The 23,797-nt window shown below is 39.6% G+C and overlaps 1 protein-coding gene across 2 annotated transcripts in view; it reads right to left on the reverse strand.

Moving 5' to 3' along the window:
• The window catches only part of LOC126253198 (probable phosphorylase b kinase regulatory subunit alpha), a 294,496-nt gene that overhangs the window by 98,128 nt on the left and 172,571 nt on the right, over window positions 1–23,797 (reverse strand). For both annotated transcript variants that reach the window (XM_049954368.1, XM_049954367.1), the window contains exons 12-15: window positions 21,008–21,080; window positions 15,158–15,249; window positions 945–1,109; window positions 665–815 (exon numbers count right to left, since the gene is read on the reverse strand). In XM_049954368.1, coding sequence (XP_049810325.1) covers window positions 665–815; window positions 945–1,109; window positions 15,158–15,249; window positions 21,008–21,080 — 481 coding nt within the window. The remainder of the gene's footprint in view (window positions 1–664; window positions 816–944; window positions 1,110–15,157; window positions 15,250–21,007; window positions 21,081–23,797) is intronic.

The raw sequence follows: 23,797 nt of genomic DNA on the forward strand, positions 1-23,797 counted from the left end.
GTGAGTAGATTTTTCTATATTGCTATAAATATTTTCTAGCCATTGCCTACTTGCATTGGCACAGAAAGAGTTGTAATTTATGTATTATTGAATCTCGGGCTGTAGGATACCTAAGGTTCCTTTTTCACTTATTACTGCAGAAAAAAATGGAAACAAAATATTGCAGGGAATTGTTAACAGCTGAAGCAGATAGACCAGAGAAGTAGTTAAGAAGACAAAGACAGTGACTTTTAGTTATGCCTTTCTGAGTAATGGTCTCTTAAAACTTGTTCTGAAAAGCATGTATTACTCCCTTAAGCCTGTCCAGATATTTTTATCCCTCTTTCGTTATGTTTTAGTCTCTGTCAACAGAATGTGCTTCAGCATGATATATTTGATGTACTCTTATTCATAGCTTTCTTCTATTTGTTGCTGTTTGTCATTTATCTCAAAAAATAATGACACGGATATTTTGAAAAGCTGTGTAAATCCAAAATACATATGAAAAGTCTCTACGAAAATTAGAAATTCACTGCTAATATCCACTTACACTCACAGCAGAATTAATTTGTTCACAACTGAAACTTTTTGGATTTACAGTGGTTCGGTTGATACAGAACAAAACATATGATCCATTAATAGTGAAAACAAATACCAATGAATGAATAAAAGTACAGATACTAACCTATGCCTGTGGAATGAAGTGGTCTGTTGTTTCCATAAAGGCTCTTCTGGTGAAGGTGAACGAGCTTCTTTCTTTATTATTTCCAAGTCTGCTTGTGGTATGTGCATAACAGACTGGCGTCTCTCATCTGGCTGCAGGCTAAGAGATTCAGCTGCAAAGCAATTATCAAATTGTTCACTAAATCATTGGAATACCTTTAACACCTTTAAGATGTTACTAGCAACAACTATAGGGTCCATTAAAATGTATTTTGTAAATATATGTTGTAATAAAAACTTACGTTCAACTGCTATTGATCTTGTTTTCTTGATAGCTCCTTTCACTGACATGCGTCTTCTGTAATTGCGGCCCTTTTTTGTGGGTGTACGGCTTAGAAGAGTTGAACGTGGTGTAATTGATTTAAGTAAGTGCTCTTCCAGATATTTATAAACTTGAGGGTTCAAACCTAAAACATTTTGAAGTATATGATGAAGATAGCAGTTTTTTTATTTCAATTGTTCATTTACGTTAATTTTATTTAGAGACTCTATTAATATCAAAACAATATTTAGTTCAGTCATCAAATATTTTCAAGAAACAAAATCATCTAACAATGCAACAGAATGAAAACAAAAAATTATGGATTTATGTAGATGCACAAGACTGCTTATCAAACAGATCTGCAAAATACTTTGAACCAAAATATCTTATCCACTCAGTACATAAACTATAATCTCAGTTTCCTGTTAATTAGGCAGATGTAAATTGGTGCAAAACAATATCTTTGCAGACACTTTCTATGAAGTCATTTTTTATGCCAGGGTTCAAAAGGTTCTCAACATTCCAAAGGAAAGAACGAAGAGTAATGCAATTTTTACATCTAAATGAAAGGAATGTGACACTATGTTTTTGATTATAAACCCACATCAGCATCAACTTATAGCAGAAAGTATTAAACACAGGAGAGCAGTACTCATTTTTATAACAAAAATATTGGATATTTTCTATTGAAATAATGACTATAGTATTCCAGATTTTCATTATATAAACTAATATTATACTAACAATCATCACTTCAGTGATATGGTCTTAAACTGTTAAGTTACTCTTGAATGAGATAATAATGGATATAAGATCATGCACTAAGTAAATCAGTGTTTCCATATTTCACCTTCCCATGGTACAATGAATATGTAACAAAAGGAAAAGTTCTCGGGTGGATGGCCGCATAGTCATTTCAGGTATAAAAATAATTTCAAATACAGAATGAATTATCATCATCAGGCACACTTAGGAACTGATGCCAGGAAGTTGCAGTGCCTTCTACTCATACCTGCAGACATTGTCATGGCTCAGTCATTCCATACTTTGGCTGCAACTACATCTGCATGAGAGTGCTATACTGGCTCACTATCATTATTTCCACCTTTTCAAGCAAAGATCAAATAAAGAGATTGGGTATGCTGGACATAACTTAAGTGAACCAAGCAAGGCATTTTGGTGTATATAAAACACAGAATGCCTGAACCACTGATAATTCCTGCAGGTACAATATAGTTACTGGAGCAGAAATAGCAATAACTGCTCACAACTCATCAAACCACAAAAATGTCACAGTCTTCACCATTTCAGGAGGCTATGACAACAGGGCACTTAAAAAATAACTGTTTTTGATTTATAATGTAATATTTTCTGTCTTCAGTATTCACCGCTATGGGCTCCATGGTGAACTTAGTCCTGTGATAGATCATAGTAGAATAACCTAAAAAGCAATTTGTAGCTGTTGTTCAAATATTTTTGTACTCAGATGCATGTTGTGGCCACTTAGATCACACTTCTACAATGTTGTAAGGTGGTCTCACTGTCTTATGCTATTTGGGTAGCAGATTCAATGGAACTTATCTCACACTGCAAGTTTAAATGTTAAAACCATGCTACCTAACTCTACTACACCCCCCCCCCCCCACAATAGTTAATATGCAAGCACCTCACCTACACTTAGAAACTATTAATGGGGAATAAAAAATTGCAAAATTACTTATGCAACTACACGCCACATACAGGATACACCAAGATCAGTTGATAGACCATTGACACAGGCATCATCAACATCTACCTCTTCACATTATAGTCACAGCACTCAGCACTGTGATCAACACACGTCCTTGGTAAAAGCACTGCCACAACACCTCCATGCCATGCCGTCATGTCCCATCATATCACATCACCCCTGGTGCCACCAGCTGCAACATCAGTCCTTTGCACTATTATTAGCATCACTGATCCTACTCAGCACTGTTTGGTTAGCTGCTACTAGCCAGCACATGAGCTTCTGGGTGTGGGGTTACAAGTGACAGCCAGTTCCCTCTGCCAATTGCCTAGAATCGTCCAGGACTAAACTTCCTGGCTCTTAAAAGAGGAGAGAGGGGTTTAGAGCCCTTGCTGAACACTGACATGAACGAAGACAAAAAAATGGTTCAAATGGCTCTGAGCACTATGGGACTCAACTGCTGTGGTCATAAGTCCCCTAGAACTTAGAACTACTTAAACCTAACTAACCTAAGGACAGCACACAACACCCAGCCATCACGAGGCAGAGAAAATCCCTGAGAACGAAGACAAGGAAAGATCCAAGACTGTTGGGAGAGCACCACGTGTGAATAATGCAAATCCAAGCAGCACCACTGCTAGTGCTGTGCTTGTGACAGTAAGCTATGGATAAAGGGCTTTCCAGGTTCTCCTCGACTCCAGTTATGTATTTATGTTCACAATTTGGATATACCTACTCACTTATATCAGTATCACAGTGGCTGTTAACTTGGTTAATCATTGGCTTCATTCTTGGACAGTTTGGTGTTTGCTTTTCTACATACCTTTGAAATGGTCATGGCATTGACAGTCTGGTTTCCTTCACTGCTTGCTCAATATACAGATTGAATAACATCGGGGAGAGACTACAACCCTGTCTCACTCCCTTCCCAACCATTGCTTCCCTTTCACGTCCCTTGACTCTTATAACTGCCATCTGGTTTCTGTGCAAATTGTAATAGCCTTTCGCTCCCTGTATTTTACCCCTGCCACCTTTAGAATTTGAAAGAGAGTATTCCAGTCAACGTTTCTTTCTCTAAGTCTACAAATGCTAGAAACATAGGTTTGCCCTTCCTTACTCTAGCTTCTGAGATAAGTCGTAGGGTCAGTATTGCCTCACGTGTTCCAACATTTCTACAGAATCCAAACTGATCTTCCCCGAGGTCAGGTTCTACTAGTTTTTCCATTCGTCTGTAAAGAATTCGCGTTAGTATTTTGCAGCTGTGATTTATTAAACTGATAGTTCGGTAATTTTCACATCTGTCAACACCGGCTTTCTTTGGGATTGGAATTATTATATTCTTCTTGAAGTCTGAGGGTATTTCGCCTGATTCATACATCTTGCTCACCAGATGGTAGAGTTGTTGTCAGGACTGGCTCTCCCAAGGCTGTCAGTAGTTCCAATGGAATGTTGTCTACTCCAGGGGCCTTGTTTCGACTCAGGTCTTTCAGTGCTCTGTCAGACTCTTCACGCAGTATCCTACCTCCCATTTCATCTTCATCTACATCCTCTTCCACTTCTATAATATTGTCCTCCAAGTACATCGCCCTTGTATAGACCCTCTATACAGGGTGTTACAAAAAGGTATGGCCAAACTTTCAGGAAACATTCTTCACACACAAATAAAGAAAAGGTGTTATGTGGACATGTATCCGGAAACGCTTAATTTCCATGTTAGAGCTCAGTTTAGTTTCTTCAGTATGTACTGTACTTCCTCGATTCACCGCCAGTTGGCCCAATTGAAGGAAGGTAATGTTGACTTCGGTGCTTGTGTTGACATGCGACTCATTGCTCTACAGTACTAGCATCAAGCACATCAGTATGTAGCATCAACAGGCTAGTGTTCATCATGAACATGGTTTTGCAGTCAGTGCAATGTTTATAAATGCCGAGTTGGCAGATGCCCATTTGATGTACGGATTAGCACGGGGCAATAGCCGTGACGCGGTACGTTTGTATCGAGACAGATTTCCAAAACGAAGGTGTCCCGACAGGAAGACGTTCGAAGCAATTGATCGGCGTCTTAGGGAGCACAGAACATTCCAGCCTATGATTAGAGACTGGGGAAGACGAACGACGGAGCACCTGCAATGGATGAGGCAATTCTTCGTGCAGTTGACGATAACCCTAACGTCAGCGTCAGAGGAGTTGCTGCTGTACAAGGTAACGTTGACCACGTCACTGTATGGAGAGTGCTACGGGAGAACCAGTTGTTTCCGTACCATGTACAGCATGTGCAGGCACTATCAGCAGCTGATTGGCCTCCACGGGTACACTTCTGCGAATGGTTCATCCAACAATGTGTCAATCCTCATTCAGTGCAAATGTTCTCTTTACTGATGAGGTTTATTCCAAGGTGGTCAAATTGCAAATTTTCACAATCAACATGTGTGGGCTGACGAGAATCCGCACGCAATTGTGGAATCACGTCATCAACACAGATTTTCTGTGAACATTTGGGCAGGCATTGATGGTGATGTCTACCTGGTAGAATATTGCACAGAGCACAACTTAATCATAGCTAACACTTGGTTTAAGAATCATGAAAGAAGGTTGTATACATGGAAGAACCCTGGAGATACTAAAAGGTATCAGATAGATTATATAATGGTAAGACAGAGATTTCGGAACCAGGTTTTAAATTGTAAGACATTTCCAGGGGCAGATGTGGACTCTGACCACAATCTATTGGTTATGACCTGTAGATTAAAACTGAAGAAACTGCAAAAAGGTGGTAATTTAAGGAGATGGGACCTGGATAAACTGAAAGAACCAGAGGTTGTACAGAGCTTCAGGGAGAGCATAAGGGAACAATTGACAGGAATGGGGGAAAGAAATACAGTAGAAGAAGAATGGGTAGCTTTGACGGATGAAGTAGTGAAGGCAGCAGAGGATCAAGTAGGTAAAAAGATGAGGGCTAGTAGAAATCCTTGGGTAACAGCAGAAATATTGAATTTAATTGATGAAAGGAGAAAATATAAAAATGCAGTAAATGAAGCAGGCAAAAAGGAATACAAACGTCTCAAAAATGAGATCGACAGGAAGTGCAAAATGGCTAAGCAGCGATGGCTAGAGGACAAATGTAAGGATGTAGAGGCTTATCTCACTAGGGGTAAGATATATACAGCCTACAGGAAAATTAAAGAGACCTTTGGAGAAAAGGGAGCCACTTGTATGAATATCAAGAGCTCAGATGGAAACCCAGTTCTAAGCAAAGAAGGGAAAGCAGAAAGGTGGAAGGAGTATATAGAGGGTCTATACAAGGGCGATGTACTTGAGGACAATATTATGGAAATGGAAGAGGATGTAGATGAAGATGAAATGGGAGATACGATACTGCGTGAAGAGTTTGACAGAGCACCGAAAGACCTGAGTCGAAACAAGGCCCCGGAGTAGACAACATTCCATTGGAACTACTGACGGTCTTGGGAGAACCAGTCCTGACAAAACTCTACCATCTGGTGAGCAAGATGTATGAAACAGGCGAAATACCCTCAGACTTCAAGAAGAATATAATAAATCCAATCCCAAAGAAAGCAGGTGTTGACAGATGTGAGAATTACCGAACAATCAGTTTAATAAGCCACAGCTGCAAAATACTAACACGAATTCTTTACAGACGAATGGAAAAACTAGTAGAAGCCGACCTCAGGGAAGATCAGTTTGGATTCCGTAGAAATACTGGAACACGTGAGGCAATACTGACCTTACGACTTATCTTAGAAGAAAGATTAAGGAAAAGCAAACCTACGTTTCTAGCATTTGTAGACTTAGAGAAAGCTTTTGACAATGTTGACTGGAATACTCTCTTTCAAATTCTAAAGGTGGCAGGGGTAAAATACAGGGAGCGAAAGGCTATTTGCAATTTCTACAGGAACCAGATGGCAGTTATAAGAGTCGAGGGACATGAAAGGGAAGCAGTGATTGGGAAGGGAGTGAGACAGGGTTGTAGCCTGTCCCCGATGTTATTCAATCTGTATATTGAGCCAGCAGTAAAGGAAACAAAAGAAAAATTCGGAGTAGGTATTAAAATCCATGGAGAAGAAATAAAAACTTTGAGGTTCGCCGATGACATTGTAATTCTGTCAGAGACAGCAAAGGACTTGGAAGAGCAGTTGAACGGAATGGATGGTGTCTTGAAGGGAGGATATAAGATGAACATCAACAAAAGCAAAACAAGGATAATGGAATGTAGTCGAATTAAGTGGGTGATGTTGAGGGTATTAGATTAGGAAATGAGACACTTAAAGTAGTAAAGAAGTTTTGCTATTTAGGGAGTAAAATAACTGATGATGGTCGAAGTAGAGAGGATATAAAATGTAGAGTGGCAATGGCAAGGAAAGTGTTTCTGAAGAAGAGAAATTTGTTAACATCGAGTATAGATTTAAGTGTCAGGAAGTCATTTCTGAAAGTATTTGTATGGAGTGTAGCCATGTATGGAAGTGAAACATGGGCGGTAAATAGTTTGGACAAGAAGAGAATAGAAGCTTTCGAAATGTGGTGCTACAGAAGAATGCTGAAGATTAGATGGGTAGATCACATAACTAATGAGGAGGTACTGAAGAGGATTGGGGAGAAGAGGAGTTTGTGGCACAACTTTACCAGAAGAAGGGATCGGTTGGTAGGACATGTTCTGAGGCATCAAGGGATCACCAATTTAGTATTGGAGGGCAGCGTGGAGGGTAAAAATCGTAGGGGGAGACCAAGAGATGAATACACTAAGCAGATTCAGAAGGATGTAGGTTGCAGTAGGTACTGGGAGATGAAGAAGCTTGCACAGGATAGAGTAGCATGGAGAGCTGCATCAAACCAGTCTCAGGACTGAAGACCACAACAACAACAACAACAACAACAACAACCCTGTAGTCACCTGACCAGAAGTCTTGTTCCTCCTGCCACCGAACTTCACTAATTCCCACTATATCTAACTTTAACCTATCCATTTCCCTTTTTAAATTTTCTAACCTACCTGCCTGATTAAGGGATCTGACATTCCACGATCCGATCCGTAGAACGCCAGTTTTCTTTCTCCTGATAACGACGTCCTCCTGAGTAGTCCCCGCCCGGAGATCCGAATGGGGGACTATTTTACCTCCGGAATATTTTACCCAAGAGGACGCCATCATCATTTAATCATACAGTAAAGCTGCATGCCCTCGGGAAAAATTATGGCCGTAGCTTCCCCTTGCTTTCAGCCGTTCGCAGTACCAGCACAGCAAGGCCGTTTTGGTTATTGTTACAAGGCCAGATCAGTCAATCATCCAGACTGTTGCCCTTGCAACTACTGAAAAGGCTGCTGCCCCTCTTCAGGAACCACACGTTTGTCTGGCCTCTCAACAGATACCCCTTCGTTGTGGTTGCACCTACAGTACGGCTATCTGTATCGCTGAGGCATGCAAGCCTCCCCACCAACGGCAAGGTCCATGGTTAATGGGGGAAGGTACCAAGGAGAATATACTCTTAAAAAAATCACTGCAATCCATCAAAGTTGTTAACCAACTACTTCTATTTACAAAAAATTACACCCAATTTCTTGAAATTTCATCTACAAAATGAACTTTCAGGGACTGGGGATGTACACTGAGGCACAAAAGAAACTGGTATGCATGCACATTCAAATGCAGAGATATGTAAACAAGCAGAATACGGAGCTGTATTATAAGACAACAAGTGTCTGGCACAGTTGTTAGATCAGTTACTGCTGCTACAATGACAGGTTATCAAGATTTAAGTGGGTTTGAACATGGTATTATAGTTGGCACACGAGCAAGGGGACACGGCATCTCCGAGGTAGTGATGAAGTGGGGATTTTCCCGTATGATCTTTTCACAAGTGTACCGTGAGAATCAGGAATCTGGTAAAACATCAAATCTCTGACACCACTGTGGATGGAAAAAGATCCTGCATGAACAGGAGCAATGACGACTTAAGAGAATCATTCAATGTGACAGAAGTTGTAACGCCGGAAATGCATATCCTCCTATTTCCATCTATTGTGCTGTAAGTTTTTTCCTTATTTTGTTACCTGAATATATGACATTTCTGTGCCTTTATATATTGTAATTGTTTTACTATATATATATATATATATATATATATATATATATATATATATATATATATATATATATATATATATATATATGTCGATGTATAATTGGTTTGTTTCGTAAATATTATTTGTATTTTTACGCTGGGTCTTGCCTAGGGAAAACTGCTATCGAACGATTACATCGATAGGTCGTGTGAAGAATCAAAGTGTGTAGGATCTTTGGTAGTGTTAACTCTGCCGCGTGGAGCGCGGGCAGAGCAGTTGGAGTCTGGCTGGAGTAGCGAGTGGAGCAGGTGTGTGGTGTGACGCTCCCGCGAGTTGCCGCGCTTTCGGGGTTTAGCAGCATGTAATTGCGCTCGACTTGCGATGATAGTTTCTGACATGGTGTCGCGGACGGGAAGCCTTAGCTGGCGCACATCAAGAGCCCGTTTCGTCTGGTGACCGTGTTGAGAAGAAGGCGCGCCAACAGCTTCTGCAACAGCGACGGCCGACAATGAGTGACTGTCGCCACCTCCTCGATCGACGGCTTCAAACCTTCAATCAACTAACAAGGAAGACTAAAAGCACGTAAAGTTTCAGAACTGTATGGCAGACCTCAGCTTTTCAAATTGTTCCATTTGCCTCGCAAAATTACAGCAACTTAGCATGAACCTTTGTTGCTCATTGTCCCAAATGCATTACCAAGCAGGGTCCCTTCCTTTTCCGCAATGAACCCGAGTGTCGTTGAAATTCAGACGCCAGCATTCAAGTACTATCATTGCATTTCATTACTTTAGTTTCAAAGTGCAGTTAAAGCATTCATAGCTGGCTACAATAGTTAGATTACACAAGCACAAATTAAGAGTGCGAGTTTTGTTAGCATATTTTATCTTACCTGTGACTGCAGCTCAGCTTGGTACGTACTAAATTTTACTATTGTTAATTATTCAGAATCATTTAATTCAAGTTCAAAGTTAAATCTCTTGTTTCTAAATTGCGTAGAGTCAAGTTGCTTTTGAAATGATTGTTGAGGTAGTCCAAGACTAACCGTATTCTGCTGGATTTTGATGTGCTTCAGAAAGAAAGCTCACTATTAACTTCAGTCACTAAATTAACTTTCGATTTTCCGGATTTATTAATTCTTTTGCTAAATTAAGTCAGAGTGTAGCGAAATTTATTACTTCTGACAAACTTTCAGTTTTCACACTACACGTGTCAACCTTCAGTTGCCACGCTTCTAGTGCTAATTATATGTGTAATAACCTTTCTTTTTCAGTTACTATAGTAATTGTCCTTAGGACAGGCGACCGTGATTTCCCCCAAATCTCAAATATCTAATTACCGCTAGTTAATTGTTGACGTAACGGCCGCACATTTACTTTCTTTATTAACTTTACCCCTTTTCAAAATTAATTTCCACCAGTTTCATTTGCATTTTTCCTTTCATTTAGATGTAACCCTTTCCTCCCTCTTTACCGACAGATTAACTTCGGTGACGATTGCTTTTCCAAAATTCCCATTAGGTACACGCGGTTTAATTTTTCACTGTCATTAAGGTCGATAAGTGAGGGGGAGGTTACAAAGTGCAACCCTTCTGCAAATTGCTGCAGATTTCAATGCTGGGCCATCAACAAGTGCAAGTGTGCAAACAATTCAAAGAAACGTCATCGATATGGGCTTATGGAGCCGTAGGCCCACTGAAGTACCCTTGATGACTGCACGACACAAAACTTTACACGTTGCCTGGGCCCATCAACACCGACATTGGACTGTTGATGACTGGAAACATATATTACCTGGTCAGACACATCTCATTTCAAACTGTATTGGGTGGCTGGATGTGTTCAGGTATGGAGACAACCTCATGAACCCACGGACCCTGCATGTCAGCAGGGGACTGTTCAAGATGGTGGAGGCTCTGTAATGGTGTGAGGCATGTGCAGTTGGAGTGATATGGGACGCCTGAATGTATATATGTGACTGGCAGGTGACACGTACATAAGCATCTTATCTGATCGCCTGCATCCATCCATGTCCATTGTGCGTTCTGATAGACTTCGGCAATTCCAGCAGGACAATGCAACACCCCACATGTCCAGAATTCCTTCAGAGTGGCTCCAGGAACACTCTTCTGAGTTTAAACACTTCCAATGGCCACCAAACTCCCCCGACTTGAACATTACTGAGCATATCTGGGATGCCTTGCAACGTGCTGTTCAGAAGAGATCACCAACACCTCGTACTCTTCGGGATTTATGGACAGCCCTGCATGGTGTCAGTTCACTCCAGCACTACTTCAGACATTAGTCGAGTCCATACCACTTTGTGTTGCGGCACTTCTGTGTGCTCTTGGGGAGCCTACACGATATTAGGCAAGTATACCATTATCTTTCGCTCTTCAGTGTAGAACAAATCAATGTCACTTGGGGTCTTTACCGCTGGGGCAGTGCTGGAGTGTGGATGTGACCACTTAACTGGAATAAAGTGACATGTTTTAAACAGTGATTTTCTATTTAGCCCAACCAGCGGCATTAAGTGAACAAATATCATGTAACACTAGTAGTGGCAAGCTATAATGTCTTTTCATTATGTCTGTCTGCAACTCAACATGTCATCCTCAGAGTGAGCAGCAATCTATCCTCTAACTAATATTGTTGGAAGTTAAAATAAATTAACTTATATACTGGTGATAAAAGAGAAATCATAGGTTAATAAGAATACAGGAATATGACAGCAGCAATACATTCGAACATACTGGTTCTTGGTGTAGCTTCTGTAATCACTCTCGGAATGTAATGTAAGCTTTTACCCAAGAAGGGATTTTGCACTATTTGGAAGGTCTGAATGTTATTATGATCAAGTTCATATAAATTTTCAGGTGATTTGTTTAACTGTAGCATTATTAACTGCACTGAAGTTTGTTTTGTCACGTTTGAGGAATCTAAAAGGACATGGATTACCTGTGTGGTTAACCAGTAAATCCAGCAATTATAAATTCAGAGTCGAATCAAAGCTATTAAAGCTATTAAGAGCACTGTCTCGCTGTTCATAGGCATTCCAGAACCTATTTTCATCAGTTTGTCAGATTAATAACAATGTTCACATAGCTTACAATTGTTACACAACAGTATTGCGCTCATGTGAACTACATCTTAGAGCTTACACTCACTAATCATTAGCCATGCATAACTAGTTAATTGTGATTATCCAAGTCAGAGAATGCATCATTAACCAATGGGAGGGGGGAGTAAAGCACATATATTTTTGCCAGTGTCATGATATGAGTTGATACTGCATGCCATTGTCAAAGCCAATTTTTTCATTTCTTGTGGCTTAGCTCAAATATAATTAAGCTTAGTAATTCACCTTTAAGGGACAAGAAGCTTGTTTATATGGAGTGTAATATAGATATACAATTAATGATAACTTGTAAATGAACTAATGTTAAAAGTCTTTCTCTGTAGAAGGCCTATATATATTTATATACATAAAAAATGTTGTATATGCAAGAATACACTGAACCAATATCAAAAAGGCTGAATTAGAAAATATCAGTTATTAGCTTTCTTTTCACTGTTACAAGAGCAACATTTTTCATCTCACCATGTATTTCATTTTATCCACAAAATTTGTTAATGTAAGTCAATTTCTTTTCATGTTGCAAGAGCAGCTGAGTTAGTTTATCCCCATGTGTCAGTCTAAGTTAACAGCATAGTCATTACATTTGAGAAATTAATTGCAAATCATTAATTTTACAAGAGTATTTAAGCTATGAGACAGTTCATAATGCACCACCTATTAGCCATTAGTTTATTTACTGTGAAGAAGAGAAAGACTATGGGATTGTATTAAGAACCATTGAAGTTACAACAAAAGAGTAGTTCTTAATACAAAGAAATATAGAAAAATAATACATGTTTATGATTTATCATGATAACCAAATTCAATTAATGTTAGATGTTCATAGCCTCAATGAAATTTTTAAAACCACATATCATGAGGCTACAGAGGGGGTACTTAGTGAGGTACCATCTGGCACTGAACCACTATGTAGTACGGCCACCTCCGTGATGCAGACTGAAATATGTTATATAATATATTTTTATGCATATTAATGAATTTTGTATTGTTCATTATTATTTAGAAGAAAATACAAAATATTTGTTGGTTTTCTATTTGTGCATGCTCAATGTGGAGGCCTGGTGTAAGCAGGTGGATATTCTGTATGAACTTCTTTGGATCGCTGGACCGCATTTTGTGTACACAAACAGCTGTTCCCCAGGAAAACATCTTGAAGCTTTTTCAAGAAATCCAGTGTCCATTGTTAACATTCATGTCATCTTTAAACCAGTTTTGATTTAGTCATGATCGCTATCACACATATGCTGATTAGTGTAAAGTTTTATTACTTTGTGTGTGTGTGTGTTTGTGTGTGTGTGTGTGTGTGTGTGTGTGTGTGTGTGTGTGTGTGTGTGCACTACTATACATTATAAATTATTTCTATTCATTTTTAACTAAATATGAGATTATCAATACAATCCAAATACTTTCATCGTGCTTAATCGTCTGACTCTGTACCTCTACGTAGTTCTGCCACCTCCACGATACATCGTGAAGTACATCACATGATCTACTTTTATGCATGTTAATGAATTAGAGAGGGGGTGGGAATAATTTATTATGTAAGTACCTGAAAAAAGTTATTTATAAATTGTCTACTAGAAAGATACTTCAAATAATTGCTATACTGAATTACAACTAAAAAGCAAGTAGGACAACTGAAATAATACATTTTGTCTCTGGTCCTTAATCCTTTCCAATGCAATTTTTCTACTCACTGCATTCTACCCAACTCTTATTTATTTCACACCAATGAAAATGTGTTGGACATAGTCTGCCAATGAAGCCCCAGTGGAAAATAGTAACGTCAGATGTAGAGTTAAATATTATGATGAAGTGAATTTGTGACAGATTATTTTATATTTTCTGAAAGAAGGAAGCTTTAAGTTGCTTGTCAGTGAAAAGTACAATAGTAATTAATCATCCACAATATCATAGTGGTGAGAACAAATCCTAGATAACAATTTGAACTTATTTGGTGCTCACCCGTAATCATCTTGTAGACATCTGTTTATGGAGTTGGGCATTCGTATTACTGCTTCACAGTACATTTATTCCCTCGCGAAGTTTCAACATTATCAGGGAAAAGATAGATTGCTACACACCCTAAAAATGACACACTGAGTTGCAGACAGGGACAACAAACAGACTGTTACACTTTACGCTTTTGACCAAAGCCTTCTTCAGAAAAGAAAACACACACACACACACACACACACACACACACACACACATTCACATACGCAAACCATGCCTCAAACACACATGACAGCCATCTCCTGCAGACCAGAATGAAACTGCCACATTAAGCAGCAATTTGTGATGGGACAGTGAAGGTGGAGGAATATCAGGGCGTGAGTTGATGGAGAGAAGAGCACTGTCTGATGGAACGTGCAGGGACTGGACTAGATGGAGGCATGAGACGACTGGGAGGCTGTGGGGCAGTGAGATGGTGGAGAGGTGAGAGAGGAGAGGTGAGGTGAGAGAGGAGAGGGAAGAGGAGGGAGGGCAGGGATGCACACGGCAGGAGGGGGGTGGAGGCAGGTAGGGGGAGTGGAAAAGGAATCGGGCAGGTAAGGGGAAAGACGAAAGATGGGTGGGTGGATTAGCAGAGGACAGCACACAATGAGGGTGAGGAGATGTGAATAGAAAGGAGGCAATAGGACAGAGGGGTTCAGAATGTGATGGGTGGACAGTGTGGGGAGCTAACCTACTGTTATGAATCGTTCCATATCATTACAATTTACTGTGCAAAATGATCCATGGAACACGAAACTAGCTAAATAACTTTGAGAAAAATTAATCTGTGTCCAGAGGTTAATGCAAGTTGTAACAAAGCAACATTGTTTTATCTCTAGTTCCTATAGTAACAGATAATCTACCGTGCAGACATTATGATAAATTTTAACTTGAATTTTTTACTAAATGAAGATAGAATCATTTGTTTCACTTTGCCATCTAATAAGCATCTTAGCTTAACCTGCAATAAAAATAATTCAGAAACAAAGTGCTAATATGATACGCAAATAGGTAGGCTAGTTAACTTTGAATGTCAAATGCTAAATCGATACAACAGACAACTATGATTGTGCTACTTACATGGGTCATAGCAATATATTATCCAGAAATAGGCTAATACACAGAACAATAGTAAAGGTGTGTGGCTATTCTATCAGAGTTATGGTACAGTGGATTGCACAGACAAATAGCTGACTGTATCGAAATTAAAATTTTCAGTTTGCTTTGATTCAGTGAGCAGTTACCAAGTACTTACGATCAGGCATTCCATCTTCCTGACTACCAAGAAAACTCAAGTTTGTTATACAAGAAGTGTTTAGAAAATCTCTCAAGAAGCCCAAAGTCACTCTGAAAGAGAAAGAAAACCGAAATTTGAGCTCAAATAATTAAGTAATTTACTGTTTCTCTGCATAAACACTACACTCAAAAGCTTAATTAAAACAGTAATACAGGGTGTCTGTAGTTAAAGTTCCATTTCAAAATGCTGTAGACAAAGAACCGCAGCTCCGAATGACACCAATTTTGGATAGCATATTATTGATGCAAAGGGAAACATCAGGGGAAAATATTGTACGCTTCAGAAATGTACAACATCAGATGCATGGCACACGGCTGTTCCTCAGTTTGCATTTAAGACACCCTACATGGCTGTCTCCTTGAAGGCTCACAGATAGCTGGTAAATCTATTTTACAAGAACAGTGACTGTGAGGCAATAGCCCTTCTGAAGTTCCAGACACTCAAGGGTATGAAAATGGCACAGGTCTGATGTCTGCTAAGAATCTAGAGATTCGTAAAGACAGGTTCTTTTGAAGTGCAATGTAGCAGAGGGAGGAAACCAGTTGATCCAACATCTGTCAAAGATGTGACCACTGCACTGCAGGAGGGCTCGAGTGGTCATGGGCAAACATGCAGTGATGGGGAATTGTCCGAACGTTAGACATGTTTCGAGCATGGTGTATAAAAACCTATGAAACATCCTGCATTGCTATCCATACAAAATCACCCATGTTCAGGAGTTGCTTCTTGCTGACCTGCCAGCAAAAATGTTTACTTCGGAATTGCTTGCTCACATGGAAGTGGACAAGGAATGGCCACGGAACATTCTGAGGACAACCAATGTGTAAAATGACAACTGACTGATTTGACTGTTGTAATTCAGTTGCCCACACAGACTGGTTTGATTCAAGAGAATGAATGAGTAGTCCGACCATAGTCATTGTTTTCCAACAACCAACTGAATCAATTGTTTTTATTCGATTGTTCCCATCACTAGTTTACGGTATTGTTTACTGTAGGGCCATATTTTTTCGAGCAGATGAGTCCTGCAGGTCCTATTACCCTTACTGTCACTGATAAACACTTTGAGAATGCCTTCTGCTCACCAACATTATTCCAACCCTTCAACAGCATGAATGTGTGGATAGGATCATTCTTATGCACTCCTCCACACAGTACACAACCAGTGAATTGGAAGCTGCAGAGGCATTTCAGAAATGCTAGAATTATTCCATCATTTTCCTACAACCTGGCTGTCCAGATCACCTGATCTTAATTTGTGTGACTTCTGGCTGTGGGGTTATCTGAAAGATGATGTGGTTGGTGCTCCAATTAAAGATATAGCTGAAATGAAGGCACGCATTGCACAACAATTTCAAAAAGTGACACCCGGAACCTCCCTACCTATTATGGAATATTCTGCTTCTTGATTTCAACTTGGGGCAGGAAACTGTTGACAGCATATTGAACATGTCTTGTGCGAGTCTCATGACAATTGGAAACCAATGTCATTTTGGTTTTTATGTGGTTTTTGGCCCCAGAACTATTAAAAACTGATGTTTATGTAGTTTTATGGTCGCAGGAAAGATGAAAACCAATATCAGTTTACTTTTTATGTGGTTTTTGGTCTCAGGACAATTAAAAACCATCCTTACCACATAGGAAGGGAAAAATTGGTTTTGAATGGTCCTGAGATCAAAAACCAATTTTTCCCTTCCTATGTGGTAAGAATGGACTTACCCAACTAACAGTGCCACAACTATTGACTGACAAACTTGTGTAGTCATGCACATTGAACAGTATGGATGAAGTGATGTGCAACTTCAAGCATAGCCATAGTATTACAGTTCATCTAACATCTGTAGCTAACCCCATTTACATTAAGATGCTTACCATGTCATCTATTGGTAAAAGTTTTGTTAATTTTTATTTGTTCCACGAGATGTCCGACTGAATCAATAATATGCTGTTCAAATTTTATGTCATTCTCTTTCTACGGTATTTTGAAACTGGAATTTTAATTATGAACACCCTGCATGAGAAACAGAAGGAGTAGGTGCTGAACAGCAGAGTGCTACATGAAAAAGAAAAAAAAAACCACTTGTACAATTAAAATAAGGTAGTATTGGTATGAAGGATCTAACGACATTAATTGTACAGTAATCACAGTTGATAACACTGTGCTAAACAGCAATAGCTGTATGCAACAAGTTAAAATTTCATAGAGCAGCTAGCACAAGTTACAGCGCTACTTGCAGTAACCAAAGTTAACTTGGCCACTGTTTCCACCGTGATCAGAACGTTAAGAGGAGCCTAATGCATTGAAATCAAGCACTTTGATTCCCACTTCTGATTAGGTCTGGAGACACTAACACACCCCAATAACTTCTATTTTTTAAGCAGTTACATTATTATAATAATCTTCTGGTGACATTTTAGTCTTCTGGTGCCTAGTTCACCTATTTATGCTGATCACAGTTATACTCTTCAATGTAAAAAAATAAAATTAATAATAATAATTATAATATCAATTCATAATACGATAGAGTACAAGCATATAATGTGCTACTGAAGAAATATGTAAAGCAACTTAGAAAAAAGGTAAAGTTAGAAATCTGAGTTGTTCATTTGAAAACTAAGACTATGTATCTCAGATTCTGATATGTTAAATAGTGAAAACATACATAACAGTTTTGTTGAAGCAGCTTTTGGAACTTCAAGCTAATGGTAAATATCATAGTATTCTCAGCAAATAAGGAATTTGACTCTGACCCTACATTTTTATTCTGTTAAGACATATAGCTACTTAAGTTTGTCAAATTATATCACCAAAGAACACTCATTACAATTACGGAGACGTTCTTTATTTATTAACAGTGGCCACTTTTCTACAGCAACTGAATTTGGGGAAAAAGCGCATTACATGTAACATAAACGTGCACTTCAAACATTCTGCAGAATAAATAATTTCTCTAAATCTAAATCTTTTGAGCAGACAGGTAAAGTTGCAAGACAACTGTATATCAAGCTCATCTTATTTAAAGGTCAGCAAAAACATTACAAACATAGAATTTTAATAAAAACATTGCAAAAATTAAATGACAATGATAAGACTGTAGAAATGAAATAACAATAAATTATTTTATAATCTTGTGAGTGATTATTATTATAATTATTATTATTATTATTGAACTACTTGTGTTAATTACTTGCAACACAAAATTTTCTTAAAAATATTCTCATTCACAGTGGATTGGTTTTTGCAGCTACGACTGAATGCTTAAAATACAATCAAAAATACAGAATTTCTGCACCAGTCACCAGTTCTATAAGCTAACCATAACATGTTTCAAAGTTTACTACATAAACGTCAGGTGGTACCTGCTGAAATTGCATTGATTTATGTTCAGTTTGTGAGTAATGAGAAGTTATCTTGAGTACACCAACAGGTTTTTAATTGTCTTGCAGTTTTATTGGCACTGAAAAGTTTATCCATATTTCAATTGAAATTTCAGCAGTTAATGCTGCCAGTGCACTGCTTACTGTTTTTTGGAGAAGAAATAAAGCTAGGATGAGCTACTTGCAGTTAGTTAAAGGTAATTTCAGCAGAAAATTGGTGGACGGGAATTAAATTTGCTTCATGCATGGCAGATGTATATCCACACTACGAAAATTAAACTTATTAGCTGCACCAAACTCTCTGTCATCTGGAGCCTTTCCACTCTTACTGGCTAATTAGAACTACTCTTGCATTAACCAACCACACAACATACAACCCATGGTATGTCATGTTTTTGGGTCTGACATGAACATTGTGAATTGTTATTTACAATGAATTTCCATTCATAAACAGAGAGACACTATTCTCAAGAAAATAAGACTGATGACAGTTCTTTGATATTAGGAGAAAAACTGAATCAGATGATACCATCAAAAACATCAGTACAGGCATTCAAACTTCTGAAGTACATTATACTTTATCAAAAAAATAAAATATCGTAACTGGAGATGGAATAATATTATTAAATTCATTTTCACTTAATAAAGAAAAGAGTCACACAAGAGGCAATTAACATTAAAAGCTGTGACAGGCCTCAAATGATACTCCATCATATTTATGAAGCTCCAGTTACATGCACTAATGTACACCCTTGGAAATACACTCCTGGAAATTGAAATAAGAACACCGTGAATTCATTGTCCCAGGAAGGGGAAACTTTATTGACACATTCCTGGGGTCAGATACATCACATGATCACACTGACAGAACCACAGGCACATAGACACAGGCAACAGAGCATGCACAATGTCGGCACTAGTACAGTGTGTATCCACCTTTCGCAGCAATGCAGGCTGCTATTCTCCCATGGAGACGATCGTAGAGATGCTGGATGTAGTCCTGTGGAACGGCTTGCCATGCCATTTCCACCTGGCGCCTCAGTTGGACCAGCGTTCGTGCTGGACGTGCAGACCGCGTGAGACGACGCTTCATCCAGTCCCAAACATGCTCAACGGGGGACAGATCCGGAGATCTTGCTGGCCAGGGTAGTTGACTTACACCTTCTAGAGCACGTTGGGTGGCACGGGATACATGCGGACGTGCATTGTCCTGTTGGAACAGCAAGTTCCCTTGCCGGTCTAGGAATGGTAGAACGATGGGTTCGATGACGGTTTGGATGTACCGTGCACTATTCAGTGTCCCCTCGACGATCACCAGTGGTGTACGGCCAGTGTAGGAGATCGCTCCCCACACCATGATGCCGGGTGTTGGCCCTGTGTGCCTCGGTCGTATGCAGTCCTGATTGTGGCGCTCACCTGCACGGCGCCAAACACGCATACGACCATCAGTGGCACCAAGGCAGAAGCGACTCTCATCGCTGAAGACGACACGTCTCCATTCGTCCCTCCATTCACGCCTGTCGCGACACCACTGGAGGCGGGCTGCACGATGTTGGGGCGTGAGCGGAAGACGGCCTAACGGTGTGCGGGACCGTAGCCTAGCTTCATGGAGACGGTTGCGAATGGTCCTCGCCGATACCCCAGGAGCAACAGTGTCCCTAATTTGCTGGGAAGTGGCGGTGCGGTCCCCTACGGCACTGCGTAGGATCCTACGGTCTTGGCGTGCATCCGTGCGTCGCTGCGGTCCGGTCCCAGGTCGACGGGCACGTGCACCTTCCGCCGACCACTGGCGACAACATCGATGTACTGTGGAGACCTCACGCCCCACGTGTTGAGCAATTCGGCGGTACGTCCACCCGGCCTCCCGCATGCCCACTATACGCCCTCGCTCAAAGTCCGTCAACTGCACATACGGTTCACGTCCACGCTGTCACGGCATGCTACCAGTGTTAAAGACTGCGATGGAGCTCCGTATGCCACGGCAAACTGGCTGACACTGACGGCGGCGGTGCACAAATGCTGCGCAGCTAGCGCCATTCAACGGCCAACACCGCGGTTCCTGGTGTGTCCGCTGTGCCGTGCGTGTGATCATTGCTTGTACAGCCCTCTCGCAGTGTCCGGAGCAAGTATGGTGGGTCTGACACACCGGTGTCAATGTGTTCTTTTTTCCATTTCCAGGAGTGTATATTAGAACTATAAGCCATATAAATGTTTATCACACATAACAACAACTCTTATGTCTGGCCAATGCAACAAAAAACTAACTATAATCAGTTCTGTTAAAACCTCAACATCCGTCAAGTGTTACTTTGGACAATATGGTGAAGTTTGAAGATGAGGCAGAAATACAATTACAAACTAGAAATTCATTTGTGCATAAGATAACAATGATTTTTGTAACTACACCACTGAAAATTAAGATGGTCTCACCTTGTTCCATTAATGTAACCACTTTTCAGTTTCTTCATAGTAGTCACCAATGCAAGTGGTATTTTTCCCTGATCTGGAAAGAACCAAAAAAATTTAATGTGTTGGCTGTCAGATAAGAAACAGTCAATGCTTTATACTGGTGATCATGGAATCAAAGGACTTCTTATTCACATAATTAGATGATATTATAAGCAAAGCATACTTATCCTTCAACAGTTATATTGTTAGTTACACACTTTTTTCAAAGCACAATTTGTTTAAAAAATACAACAATTATATTGTTATGTTGAAGTTCACATAATGTCAAAACAACAATGTTTGTAAATGAATGATTCTCCAAGTACTGTGTTTTTCAGACTAGGATATGGACTGTGTTGTCAAATAAATTTAGTTGTAAATAACACAGAAAGTATGTACTTGCACAGGAACCAACATATTTTAGCACGAAGAATAATACATCTGAATACCTAAGCTGCCCAACCTTACCAATGTAGTTGCAGAGAGACAGACAGCAGACAGGCAGGCGACTGTCCCCCCCCCCCCTCCCCCACACACACACACACACTCACACAACACACGACATTCCTTCTGTTATGTGAGTGGTAGACCAGTACAGGGAATTGCATTTCAAGTGTGAAAACATATCACTCTTCAATGGATTACAAAGTTTTCACTGTTAATATGATTAGGCTGTGAACAATTTGTATGGATTAAGTGAATGCATTTTTTGAGCCAGGATAAAAACAACGCCAACTTCCACCACAGTAGCACAGTACATATGCCCTACTCAACCTAGGTCCGGAGTGACCTGCTCTTCCCTTTTGATCTTCACCAACATCTCTCTCCTCCCAAGGGAATGAGTTAGTAGTTCTGAAAGCTTATGTCATTTTATATACTGTTATATGAGTCTATTGTTGTTACTAAATATTTTGTCTCATGAAGCTAAGTTCTTATCAGTCATCTTTTCTCCTCAAAATTTTACCAGTTGAAATCTATTCATGGTTTATTAAAAATGTAAGGGCTCTCGGTCTAAATTTAAATGCTATCAGCGCACAATGAAGTTTCATGTGGAACCATCAATTGATTGATTGTAAAACCATAAAAGTCACTGTTTTGATCCAATAGTCATCGGACTAAGAGTGAAAGCAAATAACAATGGCTTCAAAAATCACTGGTCACATCAACTGTAAAGTATGTGCTGTAATTCAATTTATGTGTACAAAAATATCTACAACAGCCCAAATTCATCATGAGTTATGCCTAGTTCATGAGCCTACATTAATGGGTGAAGGGAAGGTCAGATAATGCTGCTAACACTTTAAAACTGGCTGTACAAATGCAAACCATAAGGAGCATGAGTGGCAGGCCCAGTATCCAGACTGATGAAATTTTGCAGCAAGCAGACCAAAACCTGCAATCAAATCAATGATTTGTGGTTGGCATCCTGGCTGATTGATTTTCTGATGCTGAACACACAAATATTTACACAATTATTGTGGAAATTCTTGGATATTGTCAGGATGGTCTTCTGTATGTCGCCATGTATCCATATGCTGCTGCCTTTACCAAGGATAAAATTAAGCATTTCCATTGAGAATTTTTCAACAACTCACCCAAAAGTTCTGACCTCACATCAGTGATTATAATCTTTTCTTGTACTTCAAACAACGGATTGGTCAACCACTGTTTGAAGATTACTACAAACTACAGATCACCAATATCAACTTATTCAATTCCTGTGCAAAGAACTTTTATCCAGAGGAGTTGAAGATGCCAGTTTAAAGTTACTGTAAGAGTTTACAAGTGAATAGCAATTATGTGGCAAAGTTAAGTATGATTGTAGCAAAAAAACTGCCAGAGAAATGTTTTTCTAACTATTTTTTTTAAATAAACAAATAACCCTAATTTTCTTACTGGATCATCCTTGTATACAGCACAACTCCTTTGCCACATGCCACAGCGCATGTAATGCGGTGTAGCAGTTAGCATCACTGGCTGGTGTGCTGTGGGTCACCAGTTCAAACCTGATCACTGGCAGTCATTTGTCATTTAGTATCTATCAGTTCTGGAAGGTTCTTGAAATTTATTATAGTTGTAATGTTCATATAAGCAGCTGCATTCTCCATCCAGTAGTTTAGACCAGTTAGTGTTCATAATAAATGTGCTTGCATGCTAAGTCCCTGATATCCCTGCTTTTCGATTTGGACTTGATTCGGGTTACAATGTGACTATTTTTGGAGGAGATGCTGGGTACTTCAAAAACATCTACATCACCAGGGCTCCAATTAGGAAATTTAAATGCTGTCACCTATATGGGAACATTGTTCCCATGGCCCATGGATTCAGGAGACCAATTGATTTCAAAACAGCAGTAAGTCCGCTGCACAACAGGTACTCATCAGTGTTTTCTGGAGACACTAGACAAGACCCAACAAAATGGTCATAAAGATTTGACTAAGTTGTGAAATACAACATCTGGATGACAATTTGACAAATATGTCCTTTTACTTGGGTGGTATAGCCCAGCAGTGGGTTGAGCACAACAAAGAGAAGCTCAACTGATGGGATAAATTCCACAGGCCAAACTGAGGAAAAGATTTAGCAACAATCAGCAGCAAGCCCATTTAGCTGAAGAACAACTGAATCTGAACATGACAGAAGCCAACAGAACTTCACACTTGATGAAAAGAGTCCCAGAATACATGTACCTGGCAGGACACATTCATCAAGTGGTACCAGCACATCAAGAATAAGCAACATAAAAAAGAGTCCGATGAAACGGGTACAATT

This window comes from Schistocerca nitens, chromosome 4 (assembly GCF_023898315.1).
Source record: "Schistocerca nitens isolate TAMUIC-IGC-003100 chromosome 4, iqSchNite1.1, whole genome shotgun sequence".
In the NCBI taxonomy this organism is placed as follows: Eukaryota; Metazoa; Arthropoda; class Insecta; order Orthoptera; family Acrididae; genus Schistocerca; species Schistocerca nitens.